The sequence below is a fragment of the Suillus discolor genome (genome assembly GCF_016758755.1).
Source record: "Suillus discolor strain FC423 chromosome Unknown F5147scaffold_62, whole genome shotgun sequence".
Classification (NCBI taxonomy): Eukaryota; Fungi; Basidiomycota; class Agaricomycetes; order Boletales; family Suillaceae; genus Suillus; species Suillus discolor.
The window spans coordinates 73,078-98,588 of record NW_024541309.1 but is presented as its reverse complement, the minus strand read 5'-3'; the positions used below and the strand labels follow the sequence as shown (position 1 = coordinate 98,588).

The 25,511-nt window shown below is 43.2% G+C and overlaps 8 protein-coding genes across 8 annotated transcripts; 3 read left to right on the top strand and 5 right to left on the bottom strand.

Moving 5' to 3' along the window:
* Positions 1-1,287: 1,287 nt before the first annotated feature.
* On the top strand, positions 1,288-4,113 carry F5147DRAFT_656127 (uncharacterized protein; the record flags this gene model as incomplete). The annotated part of the gene is made up of 9 exons (XM_041434060.1): positions 1,288-1,339; positions 1,555-1,742; positions 1,830-2,007; positions 2,341-2,558; positions 2,739-3,016; positions 3,134-3,266; positions 3,329-3,414; positions 3,559-3,682; positions 3,976-4,113. The coding sequence occupies 9 exons, from the start codon at positions 1,288-1,290 to the stop codon at positions 4,111-4,113; spliced, it is 1,395 nt and encodes a 464-aa protein (XP_041288792.1).
* A 54-nt stretch (positions 4,114-4,167) lies between these two features.
* On the top strand, positions 4,168-5,093 carry F5147DRAFT_777733 (uncharacterized protein; the record flags this gene model as incomplete). Its single annotated transcript, XM_041442017.1, has 5 exons — positions 4,168-4,266; positions 4,451-4,585; positions 4,677-4,828; positions 4,894-4,923; positions 4,979-5,093. 5 exons carry the CDS (start codon positions 4,168-4,170, stop codon positions 5,091-5,093), a joined length of 531 nt encoding a protein of 176 aa, XP_041288791.1.
* Positions 5,094-11,315: 6,222 nt separating this feature from the next.
* On the bottom strand, positions 11,316-11,765 carry F5147DRAFT_656126 (uncharacterized protein; the record flags this gene model as incomplete). Its single annotated transcript, XM_041434059.1, has 3 exons — positions 11,316-11,474; positions 11,527-11,658; positions 11,688-11,765. 3 exons carry the CDS (start codon positions 11,763-11,765, stop codon positions 11,316-11,318), a joined length of 369 nt encoding a protein of 122 aa, XP_041288790.1.
* A 4,797-nt stretch (positions 11,766-16,562) lies between these two features.
* F5147DRAFT_777730 (uncharacterized protein) lies at positions 16,563-17,526 on the bottom strand (the record flags this gene model as incomplete). Its single annotated transcript, XM_041442016.1, has 3 exons — positions 16,563-17,045; positions 17,096-17,290; positions 17,347-17,526. The coding sequence occupies 3 exons, from the start codon at positions 17,524-17,526 to the stop codon at positions 16,563-16,565; spliced, it is 858 nt and encodes a 285-aa protein (XP_041288789.1).
* An 800-nt stretch (positions 17,527-18,326) lies between these two features.
* Positions 18,327-19,272, top strand: F5147DRAFT_656124 (uncharacterized protein; the record flags this gene model as incomplete). Its single annotated transcript, XM_041434058.1, has 6 exons — positions 18,327-18,504; positions 18,558-18,625; positions 18,652-18,747; positions 18,851-18,973; positions 19,031-19,167; positions 19,224-19,272. The coding sequence occupies 6 exons, from the start codon at positions 18,327-18,329 to the stop codon at positions 19,270-19,272; spliced, it is 651 nt and encodes a 216-aa protein (XP_041288788.1).
* A 603-nt stretch (positions 19,273-19,875) lies between these two features.
* Positions 19,876-20,604, bottom strand: F5147DRAFT_656123 (uncharacterized protein; the record flags this gene model as incomplete). The annotated part of the gene is made up of 1 exon (XM_041434057.1): positions 19,876-20,604. One exon carries the CDS (start codon positions 20,602-20,604, stop codon positions 19,876-19,878), a length of 729 nt encoding a protein of 242 aa, XP_041288787.1.
* A 23-nt stretch (positions 20,605-20,627) lies between these two features.
* F5147DRAFT_777728 (uncharacterized protein) lies at positions 20,628-21,378 on the bottom strand (the record flags this gene model as incomplete). Its single annotated transcript, XM_041442015.1, has 3 exons — positions 20,628-20,831; positions 21,102-21,263; positions 21,319-21,378. 3 exons carry the CDS (start codon positions 21,376-21,378, stop codon positions 20,628-20,630), a joined length of 426 nt encoding a protein of 141 aa, XP_041288786.1.
* Positions 21,379-24,027: 2,649 nt separating this feature from the next.
* Positions 24,028-25,157, bottom strand: F5147DRAFT_777726 (uncharacterized protein; the record flags this gene model as incomplete). Its single annotated transcript, XM_041442014.1, has 2 exons — positions 24,028-24,201; positions 25,041-25,157. The coding sequence occupies 2 exons, from the start codon at positions 25,155-25,157 to the stop codon at positions 24,028-24,030; spliced, it is 291 nt and encodes a 96-aa protein (XP_041288785.1).
* Between the last annotated feature and the right edge of the window lie 354 nt (positions 25,158-25,511).

Genomic DNA, 25,511 nt, shown 5'->3' with positions numbered 1-25,511 from the left:
CAGACTCAGGAATGGACATCCTTGGATTTACTACCAAGTCCCCTCTTCAATAGCTAAAGCCTATCAGGCAAAGAAAACCTTGGCTCAGTATCACTAATCAGATGAGTGAGGTCAAGCTTCACTATCAATCCCTAAAGTCTCCCTACTAAGCTACTCTGAGTCTTAGGTGGATGTAGAGACAACATGAATTTTATGGAATATGCTTTTGGAAAAAGAACACCAAAGGTTGGTGAAAGTAAAACAAAAGAAACAGAAAAATAGGAATTTGGATATAACTGTAGCTATACCTTGCTTGCTTGTTGTTGTACACAGTGAGCTCACAGCTGGTTGCTTAGTATGATGAGTTTGTAGTATTTACTGTCTCTTGAGAATGTTCTTCCCAGTCTTGAATAGTTCTTGACACTGGTACTGACACTTATCACACCTCACTCACAACTTAGTGTTAGATGAGTTGTAAACTGAGTCTCTTTTTTGATTTATATAGGATATTTGTAAATGTGATTTGGTTAAATATATAGTTATGTTAACCCCCTGGCCCCAAAAAACAAAAATGGAAAAGCCTGTCAAATCAATTTTGGTAATGTATCATTAAGAAATCCAGTATATATATCATATATCAAGTGTAAATATAACCATTACATCATTTCACCATGAGGAAATTTCATATATCACACAAACTGATCACTATACCCACCCAAGATATCATTAATACACATATAAGTAACCTACTGTATTCCTCAGATGGCGTCAACATATGAACAATATATAGGATTATACACTTTCACATCCACATTCACAACAGTTCCATTGGTGTACTAACATAAGCAAATCAAATGAATCACACAAACACATGTGCATGAGATTCAATCATATACATATCATAAACTTCCACACTCGGCACTGTTCCATCTGCAGAAGCCATAACTTGATAGTATATAATGTACCTAAATATATAAATGTAATTGTCATTATATATTATTATATACATTGTATAGACTACGTATCGTAAAGTTCCACACTTAGCACTGTTCCATCTGTGGAGGTTATTACTCTATAGTACATAGTATATATACATAAAGATATAGATGTCAATACTCTATCAACTACATGTATACTAATTTAAACATCACATGACAATACCACATGATGCTCGCAGACCTCTAGAGAACATGAGGCAGAGGGCGGAGGGTACAGGGTAAATAAAAATGCTGGAAGCTGGATAGTGAAAAATTTAACTGTTAGTTACCTACCATCATGTTGCCCTACATTGTCATTTTTTCAATCTAAATGCCTCCCAAGAAATTGAAAGGCGGAGGAAAGAAAAGCAGCATAAGGAGAAGTGAGTATCTGACATTGAAAAGTGGAAGGACAGACTCACAAATGAGATACTAATGTGCATCAGGATGAAGGTGGATCACACCTGCACTTGGATCAAAGGCCAATAGAACCTGTGGGTCAGAAGAAAGACATCAGGCAAAGAGATGCAAAAATTGGACTCGTGGGTTGTGAAATGCAAAGCTGGCATTGCATGGGTAAATTCGTTGGATATTGCAGATACCCTGAAATTTGGGGTGTACAATGATCAACCTGAAAATGATGTGGAAATGAACAAATTGGTTGCATCCTTCAAGACAAGCAGTATCACACTGATGAAGGAGATGTCAGCAATCCCAATTATCATCAATATGAAACACATGGAGAACAAGAACTCACTGTTGAGGAATTTTGATGAACCGGAGAAGGTGGGCAAACTAAAAATGAAGGACCAGAATCCTATTGTGGTCACATCGGGCCAGCATTGTCTTTTGGCACTAAGATGATGCGCACAGTCCTTGTGCAACAAATTAGAAACCCTCAATAAGAAGCAAACCAAGATCATGGGCATGTCAAAACTGTCGACAGAAAATGTTCAGCATCACAATAAGTTATGGGCAGAACAGTGCAATATAAATATACTTGATATTCTCCACAACATCGGCAAGTGGGACATTATTATGTACAATCAAGGTGAGCTCTGATCCATTGTTGCCACAAGTGTCCAACAGTGTTTGTGAGCATACATATGTCGAACATCAGCGTGATGTATGGTGTTGAAGGAATATTGATGCACTTACTGTGTCATATGACCGCAGATAGGACAGTTCTATGCATGGATCATAGCATGTTAGCTATGTGGCTGATATATGACCACTCATATTTGGAAAAATGATATTCTCCGCACATGCCACCATTCTGAGCACGGATCATGTGTTGATAATCTGTTTGAGACACCATTGGCACAGTTCCTATGGCAAGCATTATCAAAATCATCAGAATTGTTATTGATGGACTTACTTGCAGATAAATTGCTTGTGGATGGGGATGACTTGGCCAACCATCTCAGTAGAAATAGTACCTTGCATGAGTACAAGGAGATAGAAGAGGAGTCGCTTGTCAGGGCATTGAAAAAAATTAAGGTCGTGTATGACACATTGCCTGAGAACAAATATGATACCCTGGCGACAAAAATGCTTACCAAGATTTGCACCACAGCTGATAAGAACTCATGTCTGCAGAAGGTGCTGCATCACAACAGACTGTGTCTCTTTCTTGCTACATGACTCCTGGCATTGGGACTGCACATCAGACATAGACAGGAATTTTCAGTGACATGGCTGTCAAAGTCCATTGACATTTGCATGGGAGTAAGTTCATTTTTCAAGGTTGAGAATGTTAGTGTTACTTACATTTGTGCAAAGATATATCTGTCTTGGTGTGAAATCTACATCAGCACTTTGAGGAAATTAGGGTTGCAAGACAAATTCATGAGTTATGCTACCATGATGAAACTGCAGGAACAAGCCGAAGAAGGGAACAAGGACACTATAAAACAAATCAAGGCATTGCATGAGTCCATGAAGAAGGGCAGTCAATGGTGTGACATGGCGATATGGGCCCAAGTCCTTGAGGCCATAGACAAACACACAAAAAATGCGTTCAGCAACATCATGAACATAATTGGAGACATGTCTCTGAAGTACATCATGCATTTAAGTTCCTATAGGTCAAAAGTCATCAAAACACTGTGGGACACATGACATCTAATGTCGAATGCCAATATCAAGAATAATGAAATTTTAACACACCTTGATAGCATCGTTGCATGTGTCATGCTTCACCTCATACCTCAGGAAGGCAAAACAGCAGCTCCAGAGCCATTGCTGGGAGGATTCACGATGACATATGCTTGGGCGTCGTTCATGAAGATAGAGAAAGGTATTGAAGAGGTAAGCTTCCCTCTATTTTAGGACATGTGAAGCGACTGGCTCACCTACGAATACATTCAAAGGTCTGTCGATGGTTCGAGACGCTCATTGACTATTATTGTGCGCTGCACCCCAAGACCCACACAATGGATGATTGGTTGAGCGTGATGTTGGTGAACATCGCAAAAGATCCATGATTCAGTGACCACAGACATAATAACCTCAGAGAGGTCAGCAACTATATTGATAGCATATGCATTTAAAGATGCTGATGTTAGCTCATACAGGTCACCAAAATCATTTGAACTTACAGATGTGCCTTGATGATGCAGTTGAACAACTGCATTGTGTATGACAAGCACAAGCTTTTGCCAAGACCACGCAAAAAGAAAGAAATCAACACCACATATGAGAAGCTACCAGCGGCTGAGACCATCGTGAGTGAGGCACTTAACAAATTTCTTCTATCAAAAAGGACGAAGAACAGCCTCAAAAACCATAACTTGACTATGGAAGCTCAAGCAATTGCAGGCATGATGTTACTGCACACAACCAGTTGGGATTGGCTGAGCCTGTCACTCAAAAATGGTCCTAGAGACATTGAGCCTTGCATTAGGGCTATAGCCATTGAACAGATGTACATAATGAAGTACTGCCCAAAGCTCTTGTGTGACAAGTATGTTAGGGCACTTCATAGGCTGATTGAGCAGGCTTTCTTGAAAAGGTACAGATATTGGGTGAGGCGGGAAGGTTAAAACACATACAGGAATGGGTTTGGTGGAACGGACTAAAGCTGGATGAGTCACAGTTAGATCCCAAGGAGGTCCTTGATAGCATTAAAGGCAAGGCCATCCTTAAGCAGCAATAGATGCATGACTGTCTTCTTCTTGAGGAGAAAGACTGAGATGCTCTCAACAAATTCATGAGCTATGTGATGGGCATGTCATGTGTTCACTCTGGTTCTGGTTCCAACTCCCTGCTGTCTGCTAATATCACACGTCCATTGGCAGAGGTCATCAAAGTAAGTCTTGATCTGCCATGGCCATGGGTCTATGTGCGGCCCATGTGTATGCGTGTTTTATTTTATGTCATGCAACTTCTACATCTGAGGGTACTTGGCACAAAACGGGGCATGTATATACATGGCCGCAGATGCCACTGTTTTATCCATGGCGAATCAATGAACTGATTTTTTCCATACACAGGAAATAGAGGTCAACCATGCAAGACTTCATTACTGTCTACTCAACAAGGACCCTACCATGTCTTTTGACATAGATACCCACAAAGTGGCCCTTGGTATTGAAATACTGGAGTCATATGAAGACCCCTTCATGATGGTAAGTCATGTCATCCTTTCATATATGTCATAAAACACACCCGATATATTCTTCCCTCTTACTCTATTCTCACATACATTATTATATTGAGGCATCGGCAAATGACGAAGAGGACAAACCATTGGAGAAGGAGCCTGCTCCAAAGAAGAAGAAAAAGAAAGGGAAGAGTCAAGCAGTTGATGTCAGGGGTCCTCCTGTCCTGGAGCAAGACAAAGGACCAACAGATGCACCTGCATGCTTTGAGTCTGCACCTGTTTATCATGTCGATGATCCTCCTGTTGATGCACACACTCCTGTTCCTCAAACAGAGTAGTCCAAGCAACCCAAGACTTCATCTGGTAAGCCCAAACCATGTCCTGTCCTTCGCAAACAATGGCAACCATCACCTCATAGCTTGGACAACGATATCGAAATTCTTGATGACTCACTCAACTCTGTGGGTCACAATGTTTGCACTAATGATAATGGTACATTTGTGTCTCTTTATTTCATCATCGCGCATTCATAAATATTTCATCATCTAGTCACAATGAGTCAGTTCAAACCAATGAGTCATTAGGTATATAGCTAAGTCATCCTGGCTTGTTGCTAGTCATGTGACCTATCCAACTTCTGATGACAAACCTAGGGAGGGAGTGAAAAATATCACATCATGTGAATTTACCTCATCACATCACCATTATTTAAATCCCAATCATCATAGGTCATTGTTTGTATTAATATAATTGTGCTACTAATTTCTAATCTAGATAGCATTCTCTGTTCATGTCATGGCCTCGTTAGTTCACTTTTCTGGCCCTCCATACATGTCTCCTCTAGCATTTCAGATGTCATCCTTAGATTAGATAAAGAGTCTTGTTTATGACAATACAACTACTTATTATATAATCATCAATACCACTTCTATTACAGCATTTGATACACCTGTTTGTGTTCCCTGTCTATGGATTATGAACCTCAAATACTATACATGGCACTTTATATCTGGTCATCTAGTTGCATTGAAAAAGACTAAATTACGACTATATTTTTGAAGAGCTTAATATCTGGATGTGTTCTTTTGGTTTTTAGTTATCCAATGTTTTACTTGAGGGCTCAATTAAAGAGTCTTTATGCACCCTAATCAGCTTGTTGGCCTAACTTATGCATCAAGCTAACCTCTTGTTTGCAGTCTAATACTTCTTGAAACATATAAGTCTTGAGTCTGACCCCTCTTATGCTATCCATATGCTTGATGATTTCTTATAATGGGTGGCATTGTGTGGTACATTGCATTACATTATGAACCATCAAGTTTATTGTCTGTCAGACTGTCTGATTTTTCAACTAATGCTTATATACACTATCATGTAGACCACACCAGTCTCCATATTGACAACACAGTCTCTCAGGCTGATATCAACCTCTTGCTAGAGTTAATAAACAAAGGTAGCTTCTGGCTTACCTTTAATACCTTGACTAAGATACAAAAATAGCATAAAAAGTGGTTGTCTGAAAATGAAGTTTGGTTTGAAGATCATCTGTAAGACATACATTCATGTAAGAGGGATGTGGTCATCATCTATGCTCAGTGGGATAGAATCTAGTACCCTAAGTGAAAGCCAAACAGTACATAAAATAGTTAATATTTAATGACTCATTTCTACTTTTATTCTAGAAAAAATCAGAAAAGGTGCTTTCTAGTTTTGCCATCATTATATTTACATTCAATAATTATAAGTCTCTCATAATATTTATTTTAAACTAATAACTAATTATATTGAAAATAGCTAAACTCATTCTATGGTCTTTTAAAAGTAAGCCCAAAAAGAATAAAAATAAAAATAGTAAGACCACCAAGTATCTCAGGAAACCAGTCAAATGAAATGAAACTAGTAAACAGTAGGAGACACAAGATACTTCAACAGTCATACACAAAACTTTTCAGTAGATGCAAAAATTGCAAGATGATAATGAGAATAGTAAAGTGTGTCATAATAATTAGGATAATCATATATATTGTGAGCAATAAAAAGTTGGCAATGTACCTCATCTGACATGTAAGAAATACACCAAGGCACCTTCATCAAGAACATAGTACTATATAAAAAGTAAGCTAAGAATTTCTAATAAAGAAAACACATACTAAGAAGTTAATCAGAAACACAATTTAAGAAAGATAACCATATATGAAACTGAACAAGTTAAATGGACAGTAACTTATATCCTTGCCAGGCAAATGTCTCAAATACCATAAGCACAAAATAAAAGATAGTAAGAATGGAAAGAGAAATTTGTTAGATTTAACATTCATATAACAAATATACATAGAAAACTAAAAATATGAACCAAACACAGTAGTTGGAGCCCAGACAAGACAAGACTTGGCATTTAACTATCATAGTGTATAAGTAGGGTTGAACTAGATGTAGGCAATAAGGTATATACCAGAAATTTGGAATGGATTGACCATCTCATCTATACTGTTTGCATCATCCGCATCATCCTGGCCTAATTTGGCCATCCAGAAATGTTTCAGAATGCTTTTGGAATTTATTGGAACTTCAATATTTTAATTCTTGCCACCAGGCAGCACAACACCCTGCATGCTGCTCATTGTCATTTGTCATGTTTGTGCAAACCAATTATCAATCTTCTCTACCTAGGGCTAACAACTTCTACCTTAGGTAGAGGTGGCTCTAGTGCATTGTGCTTTCTCAAGAGTCAAGGGATGTTTTTGTTCACTTGTCTATGAATTCATTCACACAGTGAGATTATCAGCAGCATGTTTCAGTACGATGGTCATTTGTCAGTTGATAGGAATGAATCTAATGCTGACAGGATGAACAGGATGGATAGGATGGACAGGATGGACAGGATGGACAGGACTTTCTAACTTTCAGGTTCCCTTGCAACAAGCATTGGGTCCCTGGTGGAGGGTATCATGCTTCTTATACTGAGTTTGGTAAAAAATTAGGTGTATATTTATTATAGAACCCTTCTCCACAAGTGAAAGTTAGTAAATAGTATCACAGGACTATGTGAATAAAAAAACCATTTAAAGCAGGAATATATTATAGCTGTTTGTATATATAATGGTACTGGCACCTCAATATAAAATAATAATAACATAGACTAAAAAGGACTTAGTGATATTGTGATGAGTTATAGTATCATAACATCTTAGCTTCTAAGTCTACTGCAACATAGGTTATAACCTAAAGATATTCAAAAGTGCAGAATTTATCAATGACTCTTGTAGCTTGGATGACAATGTAAAGAGTTGATCCTATGTAGGCACTATCAAGTGAGTACCTTGAAACTCAAAAGTGTGAGTATAATTCAACCCAAACTATCTCTTAAATATCAATATAAGAGATGTCTGTTAAGATTAAAGATTGAAAGAAGGAAAAGTTATACAAGGTATGTCTGAGGTACCAAAGTACTTGTGTGATACAAGTGAAGATATCTGAAGTTAAGAAATGATGATCCAATGGTGTACAGAGATTCTAAAGAGCTTGCAACTAAACAACAAGGTTTTAGAGAGAGAGTATAGTGAGTATGTTAAAGTATGTTGAAGTATAAAACTTGCAAGAGTACTGAAGTATGACTATGCAAAGCCTATCAAAAGAATTTAAAGATAGCAAGATCCTTTGTGATACTCAAACTCCAATGTGTGGATATAGTGCTCAAGTAATTCTATAATTCTGCCAATTATATCAGAGGAGATTTGGAACTTTGTGGTAAAATCATTATCTGGTAAGTAGTTCTGTGGGCTAGTAAGCATTTGATGATATTTGAGTGTCTATATAACTTACTGTTAAGTCTGTGTAATGATGAGAACCTCGACAACAGTCTACATGAACAACATTGAGGCATCTGTACCAGGTGGATATTGATTTACTAATGCTAGTTAGTTATGGTTATAGATAGTGACCTGAAGGGAGATCTACTATATAACAGGCATATGATTGAAAATATGCATGCTTGATTTTGAAGGTTCAACAAGGGAACAAGATGAAAAGATACTAATGTATCTATTATGTTAATCAATGTTTGTTTTGCTAGTATTTTACACTATTGTTTCTTTACTCAAGCTTCAAGTCTTATTGGTTGATATATTTGAGCCTTTCTTCTGCAGGGCTGATAACACACTTTGTTTAGAGCATGTTCGGATAGAAATATTTGCATGAAGTTTTGAAATATTGATCACGCAAATTCGTCGGCATTGTGCCGAAAGTTTGTCGGAGCTTTAATTAAATCAGCAGCTGTGATCAATTGATATTCAAAGGTATATCGCATATCATATATCTCCTCGTCATGGATGCTCAAGAAGATCAATTCGAAATGGATCGTCAACGGCTCGCCTTGCTCGTTTCCAATCCTCAACCGGAGGTTCAGGATCGTCTTGTTAAATGTATAGGACTTGTTATCAGTATAGTAGTCGCTGCAACACATGGTACATTGCAGACCATATATCCCAAGGACCGACAACCATATCACACCTCGACCCTCTCTGGGCAGGACTGGGTTATTGAATTACTAACTGGTCACCCAGAGCGCATCCGCTGTGAACTTGGCATGCATGCCTCTGCCTTTGTGGAGCTTATCACTCAGCTTCGTGCTATGGGCCACTCAGATTCCAAATTCATCTCCCTCGAGGAACAACTTGCTATCTTTCTGTACGCTTCGGTGACCGGCCTATTAGTCAGACATGTCGGGGAGAGATTCCAACACTCAAACGAAACAATATCTAAGTACATTTATTTTTATCTAGGATGCAGTGGATATCTGACTCTAGCGCATAGGTACTTTCGCAAGATCCTCGTTTCTTTCTCCTCCAAACCATTCTATTCAACATACGTCTAGTTTCCTGATGGGTCCGTCCCTCGCGAAGTCCACAGAAACCCTAAGTGGTGGCCTTTTTTTAAAGGTGCCATTGGTGCAATAGATGGGAGCCATATTCAGGTGACCCCCAGGGCTACTGACCATGCTGTGTATCGTAATTGGAAGGGGTTCCTATCTCAAAATTGCCTTTTTGCGTGTGATTTCGATCTCAAATTTACCTACGCGCTCACCGGCTGGGAAGGCTCTGCAACGGACGCTCGTGTTTATGAAGATGCGTGTCTGAATGACTTCGAAGTTCCCCCACGCAAGTATTTTCTTGCAGATGCGGGTTATCCACTCCGTCCCGACTTACTTGTGCCATACCGAGGTGTGCACTATCACCTAGCTGAATGGGGATGCGCAAACACCAGGTAGGTCCTTTTACTTGAATCAAGCTCAATTTGGAACTCATCTTCCCTACAGGCCTGCTAATAAAGAAGAACTATTTAATTTGCGACACACATCAGCAAGAAACGTCATCAAGCGCATCTTTGGCATTTTGAAGCGTCATTTTCGGATCTTGCTGTTGCCGCCTGCATATGCCATGGAGTTGCAAGCGCGAATTCCCGCCGCACTGTGTGCTGTTCACAACTTCATCCGCGTGCATGATCCCACAAACATCCCCACCAACGAGGCCGACAATGAAGATGACGACGAAGACTGGCAGGGTGGATATTCTGGTGGAAATGCCAAAGAAGACAATATTGCGGCTATCGAAGAAGATAACGAACTTGAGTTTCGTCAAGGATCTGCGATGTGGAATGACTATCAGTGCATCTTGTTAGAACGTACTTTCGAAGGGATAGATCTTGATGAGGGGGATGAGGACCTCGAGGACGCTTTTGATGAGGATGAGGATCAGGACAGTTTTGCTTCAGAATAATTCACACTTCAAGTACCACTTTGTAGCCTCCAAAATCAGACAAACATTGATGCATTGCGACAGTTGTGAACATGTAGTATTGTACATACATTGAAACGAAAGCAAGCAGTAAAGAACAAGGTACATGATATATTTTCAGCCCGCCATTGCATCTGTGATGAGCTTCTCAATAAACGGACACCTGATTGCTTTGTCTGTGAGGGACACATAGAACTTCAGGAATCTCTCGTTGTTCTTCTCACCAAGGACCATTATCAAGACGGCACGCTGGTCAGCAGGCATGTCGGCATCCTCAGTTTGCAGTAGGTGTGCCGCGCGTGTTACCAAGTCCATGCTGTCCTCAGGCTCAGGCACAGGTGGAGGCGGAGGCGGAGGCGGAAGGGTACCATTATTCATGGAACTAACAATGAATTTTTCAAAGATATCTGTCAGACGGTTGACAGTGCCCTGCAGTCCCATCACGGCAGCAGCAGGCGTGATCTTGGCGGCCTGTGTTGCACTGCTCATCTTGGCCACATTAGTCATCTTCTGAGAGACGTGTGAACGTGCTTTCTTTGAGGGGGGGGGCGGACACCAAGGTGGTGGAGACCGGCTGAGCTGAATCATGGGTCAACGCAAATGAAGTGGTCTCGACAGAATCCACATTGGTGCCCTCATAAGGGCGCTTGGCACCAGCAGAGCTGGTAGCGGTAGAGAGACCACCGGTGTTAGAGTGAGGACCGGTGGTGAATGAAGGGCCGGTGACAGATGAATGATTGGCAGTGGTGGAAGGACTGGCAGAAGAGAGGGCTGGAGCCTGAGCAAGGCCAGGCTCATCCTCATCAGCGTCTGGTACTGGTGGAGGACCCATAACACCTGGGTGGAAGGCATGGCGCCCTCTAGCGCCACCCAAGGGAATTATTTCCTGCATTTTCTCAAAGTAAGGCCAGCCTGTGTTGCAGAATGAACGCATGTGAGAATTGGACTAAAAAATGTTAGCTTTTATTTGAAAAATAAAAGGGGCTGACGTACACTGAGCGCAACATATGAATCCCACACAGCGGACACTGCAGGGCCATGGATCCCAGCTCCATTGGCACCGTCCCAGTGTGTACCAGTCTGGTTGCGGTATTTATCGATAGCGTGATGAATAGACTTGAGCTGAAATATTGAATCAGTAAAGTGAGTGAAGGACAGAGTTGGATGGACGCACTGATGCCCACTTGCTCTTCACCATATTGACGGTCTTTGCTGGACCGATCCGCAATGGTTGAAGGTTGGGATCATCGTTGATGACTGTTAGTGCAGAAGTATACACCTGTGGCTTGAAGTTGCCGGAGGTATCCTTGCACAGTTATCATACATATGATTAACAAGTGCGGTGATTTCTTTGTTTCTCCAGTGTGCAGGTGTGTGCCTTGTAGGGATTTCATGGGCCTCAGGTTGAGCCATGATAAGATTGGTATATTGAGTACAGATCGCAGTGATCGCGATGACACCAGCGATCAGTCTATTGCGCTGGTGGATATCAAAGGAGGAGGAGGAGCAAGAGATCTCCATCGATTAGTATGTACAGTAGGAGACAAGGAAGGTTTAAGCTCCGACGAACTTTCGGGACAATGCCGACGAATTTGTGTGATCAATATTTCAAAACTTCATGCAAATATTTCTATCCGAACATGCTCTTATTGTAACATACAGTCCAGGCACTCTTGGCATGATATATAATCTCTGCTTCTACTGGTGGATATTATATTTGATGTCTAATATATGATAGTGGTTATCACTTCTCTCACCTGCTAGTCATTTCATCAGCCTTTGGTTTTTATCTAAGCTCTACTTACTTATGTGAGGTATTTCAAATGCTGAGGACCTCTTTGTCAACTTGCATCTGTCCCCCTCTATGACTCTATCTTTAGAACATCTGAGTGCATATTCTAATCCTTCTGTTATATTGTATCCTCCACAATCTATACTACTTCCATTATAAACATATTATTGATATTATGATTCTAAATATCCCAAGTCATCTGGTTATGCTTAAGTCCACCCTGCTCACACTAAACATTCACTTCTTAACCATCATTACCTTCTTTGAATTCAAAAATGTCAATGCTGCACCTCTGTAGTATCAAGTTGTGATGATTGAGAGTGCAGCTAGACTTAAAAATTCTGTAGGCTTAGATAAATGAGGATGCCTCCATAGTGGTCCAAAATTTGAAGCTAGAGACCTATGAAATATATAGCCTTACAATCCTCTAACCACATCTTCTATTGCCCTACACATAGATACTTAAAAGATGGATTAAACAATATCACTAGAAGGACATACCTTAAGTTATTATAATAGCTTTTGTAGCCACCTAAACTTGTGTGATAAGGCTGACTTGCTGAAAGTAGGAGACCCTTCTAGGATAGAAAAGATATTTGGAGTTGAAATTATGTTGTCTATATATGAATCCTAAGTTGAGATCATGTAGCTCCAGATAGTAGCTGTGGTGCTAAGCAAGAACCATAATATAGAATAAAGGGATATCATGATGAAATATACAGTTATGTAAGGCAGGGGCTACAAGGTGGTGGTAAGCATTCTCTCTATCAGAAACCTTAATTTAAGGCTTAGCTAGGTGATTGTAATTTCCCTGAACATTTTCACAGAAGACAAAGCTAATGTGATGTTCTGTGCATATAATTATGAGCCTAGCAACAATGATATGACTAAGATGAGTCACAATTTCCATCACTCCGGCATACCCCTCAGTTTTTGTAGAAAATGACCTAATAAATATAAGTGCTATAAGAGTTTAATTACACTGTCAAATTTGCTCTTGTATATAAGTTGTTACGTTTATTGCATGTGAACTTATATCTTATGGCTCCAACTCCACCAACCAGAAATAACCCACTATACCTAGATAGCTTGCAACTCCTTCTGACCCCTGCTTCACTTACCCTTCTTGCTTTTATATTGCATATATCCACAGTGCTGGGGGTAATCTCTACTGGTATAGAAATACAATAATGGCTAGACACTGTACAAAGTAAGCATCTAGCCAAATATATATGTGTTGTGGTCTTATACAGCCTAGTCTGCTATACGTGTGAGATAAATGTATTTGACCTAAGGGGTTGCTGTTTGGTAAAGTAAAATAGTTAGTTATACAAAAAGGAAGATAGTTCAAAGACAAAAACATTGGATCTGATACTTTTGGGTCAGGTTAGGTGTTGGATTGCATCAGATTATGTTGGGTTATATTGGTTTATGTTGGGAATGTGTTGGAAGGGTAGAGATTGTCGGTAGAAATAAATGTCTTGTTACTATTGGATGTTTCAGAATATTTCAGATAAAAAAATAATGATATTAATCCAGTAAGAAACTACAAATATTGGATGACCTCCATCCTACTCAGAGGTAGAAAGGTAAAGTAAACATCAGGAAATCAGAGAGTCAGTGGTATGACTAGGTAGAGTTTATAAACCTTAGTCAGTTAGTGAATTATTGGTCAAACTTCATAACATATGATAATGTATTGCCAAGGAAGTGCCAAACTGATAGAGGATGATTAAGTCTGTATCATCTAGTTGATTGATAGTCAGACTTGATAATAAATGATAACTGGTTGTCACACTAGTGCCCCATTGATGGAAGGTAATCAGATCTTTGTCAACTAATTGAGTAACTGTCGGACTAAATAATGCATTGTAAGTGGTTGTCAGAAATTAACTGGCAATGGTTGATCATTTGCCAGTGAGTTGTTTGATGATAATATAGTAGCAAGTCAAAAGATAAGAACAGGCACTTTCTGAGAGCATGATGTAGCCAGAACACTATTGGTGTCTAGGCAAGCAAGCAAGTAAAAATGTCATTAGCAGTACTGATTTTGCTATAATACAAGATATGTGTGCAAATGAGTGACTCACACAATGTGGGTGTATTCTGTCTGTGTGTGAGAAAGTGTATAGAATTTTGGAAGCCATGGTGTATCAACTTGGCGCTACAATCCAATTAAGGAAATTATTGAAAAAAAAATTAAACTAACTCATCTACTATTGGTATAACTTGAATGCTAGTGCTAGCTGTACATACAGTATCCGATCATTATCAAACACATTCCAAACTATAATCATCTACATACAATGGAACAAAATAACTTTTTTGAGACTCCTGTCAAACTGATCATAAGTTAACTGATAAAGTTTTCTATAAACTACTAAGCACTAGTACTTAATTAGCCAAGCCCTCACTGGCAAACACCTACTCTACCAATCATATGCAATTCAGCCATTATACATACACTATTCAAATTTTACATTGTAATATCAACAAAACTTCACGAGATCTGGAACATCATAATGGTGACAGCACAAGATTGCCTTCAGACTTATTGTTCAGTATTGCCACCCGATCTCATTCAGACTACTATGGAGGAAAAATGTTGGTTAACGTTAATGGCACTCCAGAAAGAGTATGAGCTTCAAGACTACTTCAAGAAGTTGGATAAGGCATGGTGGGAACTCAACAAAGTTAGAAAAGTTTTGGGTATTGATAGAAATTAGTGTGGACAGACTGGGGGGAAAGAAATGAACAAGCCAGATTCAGAAAGGTGGAAGTATTTGTATAGTTCATAGGGATCAGTGATTTTAGACATGTTCTCTGAGAACCTCAGCAGCATAAATAAGGGCCTAGAGAGTAACACAATCTGTTTGGGTGATGATACCTGCCAAAATATCTTGGGCTCTGTGAGGAGCTTCATAACTGACCAATAAAAGTTGAGACACACCTCACCAATCAACCACACACCAGCATGTCTCAAAATCTCCCCCATGATAAAGCAGATCAATTGAACTTACCATGACACTGGCATAGATACCATCAGTATGAATAGACCTTGATGGAAACATGAGGAAGTAATGAGCTTTGAACCAGGCATCAATGTTGCTAAAGGGTGCCATGAACAGGGGAAACCAGCCTGGAGAGGAAGTACTTACTCATTATTGTGGTTACCTGGGGTAGTAATGATAGTCTGCAACAAACCAGTCATCTGCTACACCTCTGAACCACCCTTTGAGTGGCCAAGCAAGCTTTCCTGAATAATAACAGGAACAGTATAAAGAGTTGATTCTATGTGGGTGCTACAAATGTTGTTACCTTAGAACTCAATGTGCAAGTGTAATGTTCGTTCCAAAGAGACTGCCTATAGAAATATCTTTTGATATAAAATGCAAGGGATATCTTGTTAAGATCAAAGTTGAAAAAAAGGGAAAGCTACTCAAAGTGTGCTTAATGTTCCGAGAATGTGTCCAAAGTACCAAAGTACTCGTCCGATGTGGTCCAAAGGTGGTCCAGCATCAAGAAACAAAGGTCCGAGGTTGCATGAAGCATCTGAAGAGCTTCCAATGAACAGCAAAGGTTCTGAGAGTGAAATATGGCAGTTATGTCAAAGTATAAGGCTTGTGAAGTATGACTAAGCAAAGCCTATTGAAAGAACTCAAAGACAACAAGATGCGAAATAGCAGTGGTCAAGCCAAATAATTGTTCCGAATGAATAAGATGGATCAATTGCATGAAGTTCAACTATCTAAAAGTGACTCTACTAACTATGACTCATAGCAAGGGAAGTGAAGTGAAGTGCAAGTAACTGGTGAGCCTGATTATATCCTATAGCGTGAAAGTCCAGAAACTGTGTAGGCAAAGTAGTAGCAAGATAAGCTATCCGAAATGTAATAAGACTTGAGGCAAAATGGGCGGGTGTCTTGGAAGAACATATACGTTGAAATGGTCATCGAGGTGGTAGCGGTTGGGACATGCTTTACTCCCTGATGGTACTCCATCATGGTAGGCTGACGCCGGTGGAAGGCAGTTGGGTTGTGCATGTGTATGATGGATGAATACACTGCGAGGCGAGGGCATGCCTTAAGGAGGTCGGAAATGACTTCTTGTACCTCGAATCCTTCAACGAGTACATGTCGGATGTAGATGGTGACAAGTGGTATGGTCAGGCATGCGTGAAGCGATGTAGCACCAAAAGCAAACACATGCTCCACCTGATACCTGTAAAAAATACCGTTCATCGAGGGGCAACACTAACACAGCACAGAAAAGTTACTCACTGCTTCACGCAGGTTTTCAAAAGCTGGAATGAGTCCGGCACCCGTACCGTGTGCCCACAAATCAGCATCCAAAGGGTAGCTCCCCTAACATAATCCTCAATCCCACTGACAAAAAGTCCTGCAAAGAACTGCAAAGGATTACATGCCATAAAGAAGGGGAGGTATCCAACTCACATCGTCCACAGGGTATGCGACAGGATCGCCTGGTATTGCGAGTCTATTCCTCCCTTTTCCCACAAACTCGTCATCCTCAAACCCACCCCATATGTCGCCCTGGTCGGTTTCTGAATGAGTGTAGATGAAAATTTCAACATGCTTGTATTCCAGGTGTTTCAGGCAGTCTACGAGTGCTTTCATGGACTCAACATGCAGGTCAGCTTTTGCATCCATCCCAATATCAAATATAATCTCATGAAATTGCAAGGCATCATTGGGCCTATATGGTCGTAGCTTATGTTGCATTGTGGTCGCAGGTGATCCGGCAGGGTCGAGGATGGTGAGGATGAAGTGCAAGACAAGGATGGGATTGCTACATATCTGCGACCAACTGGCCATTTCTATATGACCATGAATAGTAGCGGGGACCTTCAGCACCGGGGTTCCATCACAGTCCTTAAATCCCTAATTAAAGTCAAATAGATATATCTCCAAGAGATAAAGAAAAAGCTTACAAAGTATGGCATCATGGGACCACCCCTGGAACCCTTTCCACGCATCTCATGGCATCCAGGGCACATGAAGTGAACATCGGGGTCGTTGATACGCTCTTGGAACTCCACCGGAACAACGACACACTTTGTACAGACTACGTGTGGGCATATGGAGCATTCATACAGAGAGCCTCCATCCCAGCAAAAAAGGCAGAACTTATCCAATTTTGTGAGCTGCACACTAAGAAGAGGACCAAGGTTTGTAAACTTACGATGTTATGGTACAAAGGCTTCAGCACGGCCTTCTCACCCAATGGTAAAGCTCCCTTAGATTGTACGGTTTTGAGAACCTGAATACCACCGTGGCCCATAAGCTTCTTGAACTTTAGTAGCACACCACACTTGGCAGACCCTCCTGTTGTCTTTTTGCAAGTCTGCTTTGTCTGTGCCATAGCGATGGGTGAACGAAGGGTAAAGTGAAAGCAGGAGAAGACTCAGAATTTACATAACATCAATTCAACGTCCACTCTCCAATACGTAAGGCTACAAGTTCCAAATGAGAACATTTGGTGCCCACACACTCCCACTATGATAAGCCTCAAGTGACCGTAATCAAAGGTTTATATTTCAAAAGCCACATTTAGACCTTGTCTAGACGTATGACATATTACTGCAGTGTCGTGGTGGCTAATACATCTGAATCATCAAGAATCTTGGCCCATCTCCACCACATCAAACACTCAATTCATCGGTTTCTTCCATCCTTACTGGTAGGTTTTTCCGCCAAGGACTGGGCAATGTTTAACTCGTGGGATTTTTGTAGCAATGCAGGTGGGGGAGGCAAACGTGTCCTCTGGACTGCTATAGTGGCTGCCCAACGTGCACATCCTGACTGCGTCTCATTAGTATATACTGGAGACATTGATGCGACAAAAGAACAGATTATAGCTCAAGTTGAAGCACGCTTCAATATCTCTCTTGATCCCAAATCTTTACATGTTACGGTTCTTAGGCTTACCCTGTCACCTCTTCACCACTTCACCTCTTCACCTTGTCACCTTTCACCCTTTCACTTATTCACAGAACTTCACAGAACATTCTACCTAATTCCTTAGCGGCATTTATCCCATTGGACGCTTACCATTCAGACTCCCCTTGTATGTTAGAGCTCCACTTCATTCTACGTATATATAGTCAGTAGATACCCTGTATGCTTCTTTAACTTGACCTCAGCAATCTACCTTGTAAACCTATGGCTAGTAGTAAAGGGGGTTCATTGTTAATCGTAACATTACATTTCGTCTTCCCAAAGAGAAGACATTTAGTGGAGGATGCCACTTGGCCGCATTTTACACTTCTTGGCCAGAGTCTTGGGTCCATGTTCCTCACTTGGGAAGCTTTATCCCAAGTCATTCCAGACTTATACATTGGTAGGTCTACTTGTTTTGGATGCTGCAGGGCTATCGATGCTCATACTGCTTAGACAGCATGGGTTACGCTTTCACATTCTACATAGCTGCATGGATCACTAAGGGGTCCATACCTATGGATGTATATATCCATTATCCAACAATCAGTACGGATATGCTGGCCCGTGTGAAGGCCAGAAAGGCGGGTCATACCAACTGCAGAGATGTCGCAGGCTCGTTGGTATTGAGCCGTGGGAAGATGTGGTGAGTACAAGTGATCCACCTTTTACATTCCCGCTCTGTTTAGAATTTTATCTCCTGCTGTGGTTCCATTTGTGACTGGTACTTATCATAACACACCTCATAGGTATTACCGTTTCCTAATATATCACTACTCCTTGGCGCTCTCCCGCCCTTTATTATGGCAAACTCCAGCTGGACAAAGAATCATGTCGATGCAATACTCTTGCACTCTGACCCCGTCATGAACGTAATGCACTTTCTCAATCCCCTTTTTATCTTTCATTTCTTTGCAACTACATTCAAGTCAAAGAAACTCCACGCCAATTCAGCAAGCAAGAAACCAGAAGCCAAGATTGTCTACCTGCCATGTGATACCCGCGAGATGGCACAACTCCCATTGGACGAGAGGGAAAGAATCATTCTGAGTATCGCACAATTCAGGTATATTTCTATTCTACTTTACATTTGTTACTGGAGCTCAAATGTCGCTCGTAAAGGCATCCTACAATCATCGAACTTGACCCAGTCTCATTTAGCGGATGCTGAGGCTGTTGCTCACATCTGTTACGTCGACTGTAGGTCGGCGTGTGCGAACTAGGATAGGTCTTCTCAGCGACGACTCGAGTGAGTCTACTGAAGCTGAGCGTGGTCTAGCCTTGACGGAACGTCAAGGATTCCTCCGGCGATCTCGGTAAGACGGCGCTCGTCGAGATGCAGGGCTAGCGGATACGTGCAGAGGCGTATGGAGGCGACTCTGAAGTGCGGTCTCACACAAGGAAGCGGTTAAGCTAAGATGAGCAAGTTCTTGGTAGAACCTAGTAGATTAAAGTAAAGATCAATCTACAACAATGTGCCTACTTATACATAGTGTATGTAGGTGTTCAAGCTCAGTCTGTAATCTATAGTATATCTCTAATCTAAGATAACCAGACATGAGGTTAGATAAAGTACATGAGGCTTAGCCTCTGATCATACATGCAGCGCCAAGTGCAGCTGCGCATAGGTACAGGAAGCGCCAAGCGCTCCGGGTCTTCATACATGAGGCGCCAAGGGCGCTCCGGATCTTCATGAAGCGACATGCTGTATACATGCGCTGATCTAGGGTGTACCATGAGGCGTACAGCCTCCATGGAACAGGTACAAGGCCGTCTAGGCCAGGGGCGGGGTCATAGCATCAGGCGGGGTCATAGCGCCATGAGGTGGGGTCATAGCGGTCCAGACCGCTGTCTTTCTAGGCGCAGGCGGCGCACCGCCGCGCGGGGAGTCTAGCAGAGCGGGGGCAGGTGTAGGGAGAGCTGGGGCTCTAGTAGGTGTTACAGATCCCTGTAACATTACCCCGTTACTAAGGTTGAAGTCACCGGCTTCAATTAACACTACGTCCAAAGGCTGGGAGGACGGTGCGGGTGTCGAGGGAGTTGCTGGCACAGGCGTGAGGGGTATCGGCGTCGCGGGCATAGGGGAAGGTGGAATAGGGAAGGCGAGCGCGAGGTCGGCGAGTGCTTTATGGTTCTGCTCCCAATCTAAGAGAGCTTCGAAAAACTTCTCTTCATCTGAAAACTCTTGGAGCACGATGCGTCCCTTGAGTCCAGGGCAGTGGATCGATAGATGATCCGGTCCAATCTCGCTGCAGATGCAGCAGACGTAATCAGGACACTGTCTAAAAGTGTGCCCATATCCGCCGCAACGCTTGCAGAGCGTGCGGGTTCTATCCATCGTGGCCGTTCTCTTTCTACTGGGCAGCGGGCGCACGGGTCTAGTTTCTTCTTCGGCGCGAGGCTTTGCTGAGGCCGTCCTCACCGCGAGGTTCACAAGGTCGGGGAAGTCGAGCGGTAGGAGGTGAAGCGCCATTGCGCGAATTCTTTTCTGAAGGTGGAGCATGGCGAGCGTCCGAGTACCTTCGTCTATATCTGTACGAAGTGCAGGCGTCTTCTAGCATCTTCGTAGGTCTTTATGATGTGCACAGCGAGGGACGTGCTGGCAGCAACAGTTGCGCTCATGTCACCGAGGATGTTGTCGATCTCTCGGGAGTACGCAGGGGTGAGGATAGCGGTTTCGCTAAACGCGCAATTCTCAATCGTGCCGAGGATTCGTCCGTAGTCGGAGTCCTTTCAGCGTCACAGTGGTAGGGGTTTCAGTAGGAGTCGTCATGATGATGGGAGGTTCTGAGGAATGTTAACTGTAGGGAGAGTGTCTTTATGTGTTCCTCCTAGGTCGTTCCAAGCTCCGCTTGAGTCAGACTTATCTTTCGTTTGAACCCTATCAAAGTTCAATCAGCGAGGGCGTGTCGCTCCTCGTGTTCTAATCTATGCATCAGAGGGTGATAATCATTGCCATGATGAGTGGGCGCGTTCCGTTATCTTTGTTGGTAAGTCTACGGTCGGCGGATCTAGAGGATCTAGCGGGCTTGCAGGAGTTTCCGAAAGGTTCGCCTCGTGATAGTTTAAGCGTCTTTCCGGACGATCAGGGGGAAGGTAAGGGCATGAGGCTTGCAGGAGTTTCTCTGGGGATTCCCTCGTCTTCATCGTCTTCTGGATCTTCTGTTAAAGTCGATCGTCGAAGAGTGGTCTAGTTTAAGCGTCGTTTCGGACGTACGGTGTCGTAACCTTTTGTTAATTGCTTACGCGAGGTCGAGGACAGGGGGTATCCAAGCATAGGGGGCCGGAGGGTGTCCGGGGTCGTCCAGCGAGGAAGATAGTTTAATGTCGTTTCAGACAGTCTTAGTTTAATGTCTTTCCGGACAATCGCGCAGTTTATAGTCGTGCTGGACTCGGACCTAGTTTATAGTTATAGCGGACTCGGGTCTAGTTTAGCGTCATAGTGGACGTGTCGGCGAGAATCGAAAGGGGTAGAGACCTATTAGATAGAAAAGATGTGGAAAAGGTAAAAGCAATGATGAATTTACCCCGTCACTAGGACGTTGATCTACCACGATTAACGAAATTAAAAGTCCAATTCGAGTTCTCCGCAGTCAGGGTCGTCAGAAGGAGAGGCGAAAATGAAATCGCCGATCGTCCGAATATATGAGGATCCGGGGTTGTCTTCTTCGTCAGAATCGGAGTCGGACTCATTAGAGTCCTCATCAGCCAATAGGGCTGGGTCAGGAAGCGCGGGCGGCGTCAGAAGACGCGCATTCAAGCGCTGGATCACCATGTCGAAATAATCTTCGACTGGGTTCTGGTCAGGTTCAACCGACGACATATGTATGTCGGTTGCTGGGGGTGTCGCGGGGCTTACAGCATGGCCCGGTTCAGTGTCTTCGCTGTCGGACATAGGCATGTCCTGGTGACAGAGAGGGACGGTTTCTTCGTTATCGAACCGGAGTTTCTTGGCTGCCGGTCGATCTTCCGTGAAAATGGCTCTTCCTTTTCCGAGAACAGATACTGGCTCTCCGGAAAACATAAACTTCGTCTGAGTTTTCTCTGGTTCAGGGGCCAGTCTAGGGTGCTTAGCAGGGGGTGGTTCTGCGGTAGCGATAGCGCGTCCTTTGCCAAGGACAGACGCGGGTTCTGCCGAGAATGTTAATTTCGGCTCAGAGGCGACGGAAGGCCTCTTCTTTTCATTAAGAGTCGGGAAGGGATTCTTCGGGACTGATGGGGGCGCCAAAGACGTAGAAGTCTTGGCGGCTTGGCTCCTCACAGCTTCTTCGGGCTGTGGTGCGGTCTGCTGCGGCTGAGAGGTTGCGGCAGTCTGGGGTGTGGGTCCTTCTTCGGGGATTTCCACAATCGTGGCATAGGGCATGGCAGCCGGTGCCGGTGCTAGTTTATACTCTTTACGGAGTTTCTTCTTCGTCTGTGAGCGGTCAGCGACTCGCTTATCTTTCTTCTGGAAGAGGGGCGTCAGGCCGTTCTTCTTCCGTTCGGCATCTATATCCCGCTCCATGTCTCTGGATTCGGGGGTGGCGGCGAGGGTCAGAGTGGACGCCGTCCAATCTATGCTAGGGTTGTTGGCGATTAGCCATGGTTGCCCAAGCAGGAACTTATCTGAGTATGACAACTCAGCTAGGTAAAACCTAACAGGCGTTACCCGTTCATCGATCTTGACCGTGAGGGTGCAGTATCGGGAGATAGGCCCTCCGGCCGTAGTAGATCCGTCCGCGTTAGTTACCGTGAGTGGCTTCTTCAGCGGGTGCGAGGAGATGCGGTGCTTCTTGCAATAATCCTTATGAATGAAGGATCGGCAGGCACCCGAGTCAACGACCATAGAAGTCGTTATCGGTGCTTCTCTTCGATCTGAAATCAAGGTTACGGGAACCCGGAATTCGTGTTTCTTACCGACTGGTCTTAATTGACCTAATCGGGTCTTCATCGACAATCTTTCTCCTATCTCGGCAGAGATTGTCACTGGCACGGTGGCCGGTCGCGTTGCAGTTGAAGCATCGCCTGCTGTTAAGGCGGATGCGGATTTCTTTCCCGTTGAGATGGGAGGCCGCGGCGATCTTCGTGCGTGTGGATGAGGGTCGGGCTTCATTCTTTTCTCGCCTGGCCAAGGCGGTCTTCGATTGATTCTTTTCTCGCCGTATCACGGCGGTCTTCATCGTCAGCGCCTTCTTCGGGGACACTACGTGTGTACGGCGCTCTTCTTCGGGAGTCATCCGTGAGGAGGATGCGATATTGTTGACGTAAGGCATGTCCTATCATACAATGCTGGTCGAGGCAAGGTGCGTATCTGGGTGTGCGTCGCGTAGATAGGCGACGATCAGATAGACTTTAATCTTTTGTTACGTCGACTGTAGGTCGGCGTGTGCGAACTAGGATAGGTCTTCTCAGCGACGACTCGAGTGAGTCTACTGAAGCTGAGCGTGGTCTAGCCTTGACGGAACGTCAAGGATTCCTCCGGCGATCTCGGTAAGACGGCGCTCGTCGAGATGCAGGGCTAGCGGATACGTGCAGAGGCGTATGGAGGCGACTCTGAAGTGCGGTCTCACACAAGGAAGCGGTTAAGCTAAGATGAGCAAGTTCTTGGTAGAACCTAGTAGATTAAAGTAAAGATCAATCTACAACAATGTGCCTACTTATACATAGTGTATGTAGGTGTTCAAGCTCAGTCTGTAATCTATAGTATATCTCTAATCTAAGATAACCAGACATGAGGTTAGATAAAGTACATGAGGCTTAGCCTCTGATCATACATGCAGCGCCAAGTGCAGCTGCGCATAGGTACAGGAAGCGCCAAGCGCTCCGGGTCTTCATACATGAGGCGCCAAGGGCGCTCCGGATCTTCATGAAGCGACATGCTGTATACATGCGCTGATCTAGGGTGTCCATGAGGCGTACAGCCTCCATGGAACAGGTACAAGGCCGTCTAGGCCAGGGGCGGGGTCATAGCATCAGGCGGGGTCATAGCGCCATGAGGTGGGGTCATAGCGGTCCAGACCGCTGTCTTTCTAGGCGCAGGCGGCGCACCGCCGCGCGGGGAGTCTAGCAGAGCGGGGGCAGGTGTAGGGAGAGCTGGGGCTCTAGCAGGTGTTACAGATCCCTGTAACAACATCCTCTTCCCCATGCTCCCTCGCATTGACCGAGTTACTGACCAGTGAGACTCATGGGACCCATGGCACTTCAAACTTTACTTTCTGAAACAGTGGGACGAGGTCAACAGGCATCTCAATCTTTTGAATGGCTACGAGCCATGATGCCCCAAGTCTGAGGAGATGGACTGAGAACATTTTTTGCAACACCCTGACGCAAATGCTGTTCTCATCATCGCACTTTCCTTTTTCTGTCTTACGCTACTCAATAACGTCATTCGGAAATCCATGTTCTACTTATATATCTGTCTTGTGTCTTCCAATATTACTTACATGCGCCCCATTGGAGGATATAATTGATGAGAGGATGTGCCGCATTCCATCCAGATGTTGTGTTAAGTGCTAACTAGACAACTCCACCTGGGATCATCATGATCTGAAACGAGTCAGAGGTATAAACATGATCTCAGCGGGACCATGACAGTACTAGGCAGCCTCTGTCAGGATAAGAAATGATTGATCATGACAGACTGGTGAAGAGTTCAGGTGTCGATCTGGAAATGTAAGTGATCGAAAAATGGACCTTTCAGATCTTCAAAGCTTCAGGCCTCAGGTGTGATCTCATGGTGAAGGGGGCTGAGTCTCAAGATATCACCACATCTACAGGACTCTTGCAATATTTGTGATGAGGTCCACAATGCCCCACATCATGATGGTGGAACAAATCCTGTGCATACATGCATTCAAGGTAAAAATGGTCATTATTCAAGAACCTACAATCCTGGACCCATTATTGTATGGCGAGATATCATTGGCTTGAAAATGCCTTGCAACACCTGCAATGACAAACCTTCCCCGAGCCTAGAAATTTGTACTTCCACTCTTCTTCACAAATGCTGGCGGTTATATTGGAGAGGATGGAAGGAGAGAATCGCCTAAAGTTTTCTGCTTTATCTGCGTTGGACATGGTGACTTGTTAACTGTCATCGAACCATGCGTGTGATTTATGAATGGAGTGCTTACTAGTAGATACAGGCTGTGTGGTTGCTCTGATGCGGTTGTGTCACTGAGAATGAGAAAGATGTCTGCTTAGCTGCAAGCAGAGCTCCGATAGTGACACTGACCTGTGCAAGAGTGAGCCAAGATGAGCTGTTATTCCCACATCAGTACGAGTGAATGCGACACACCAAAGTGAACATTGAATCCCTAAATTATAGGAGCCACAAGAGGATGCATCGAGGTGAGGCTACATGAGACAGTTAGCAGCAAAAGTAGTAAGAAGCCATTTGTGTGAGCATAAGTGTGGGCATCCACGTCAATG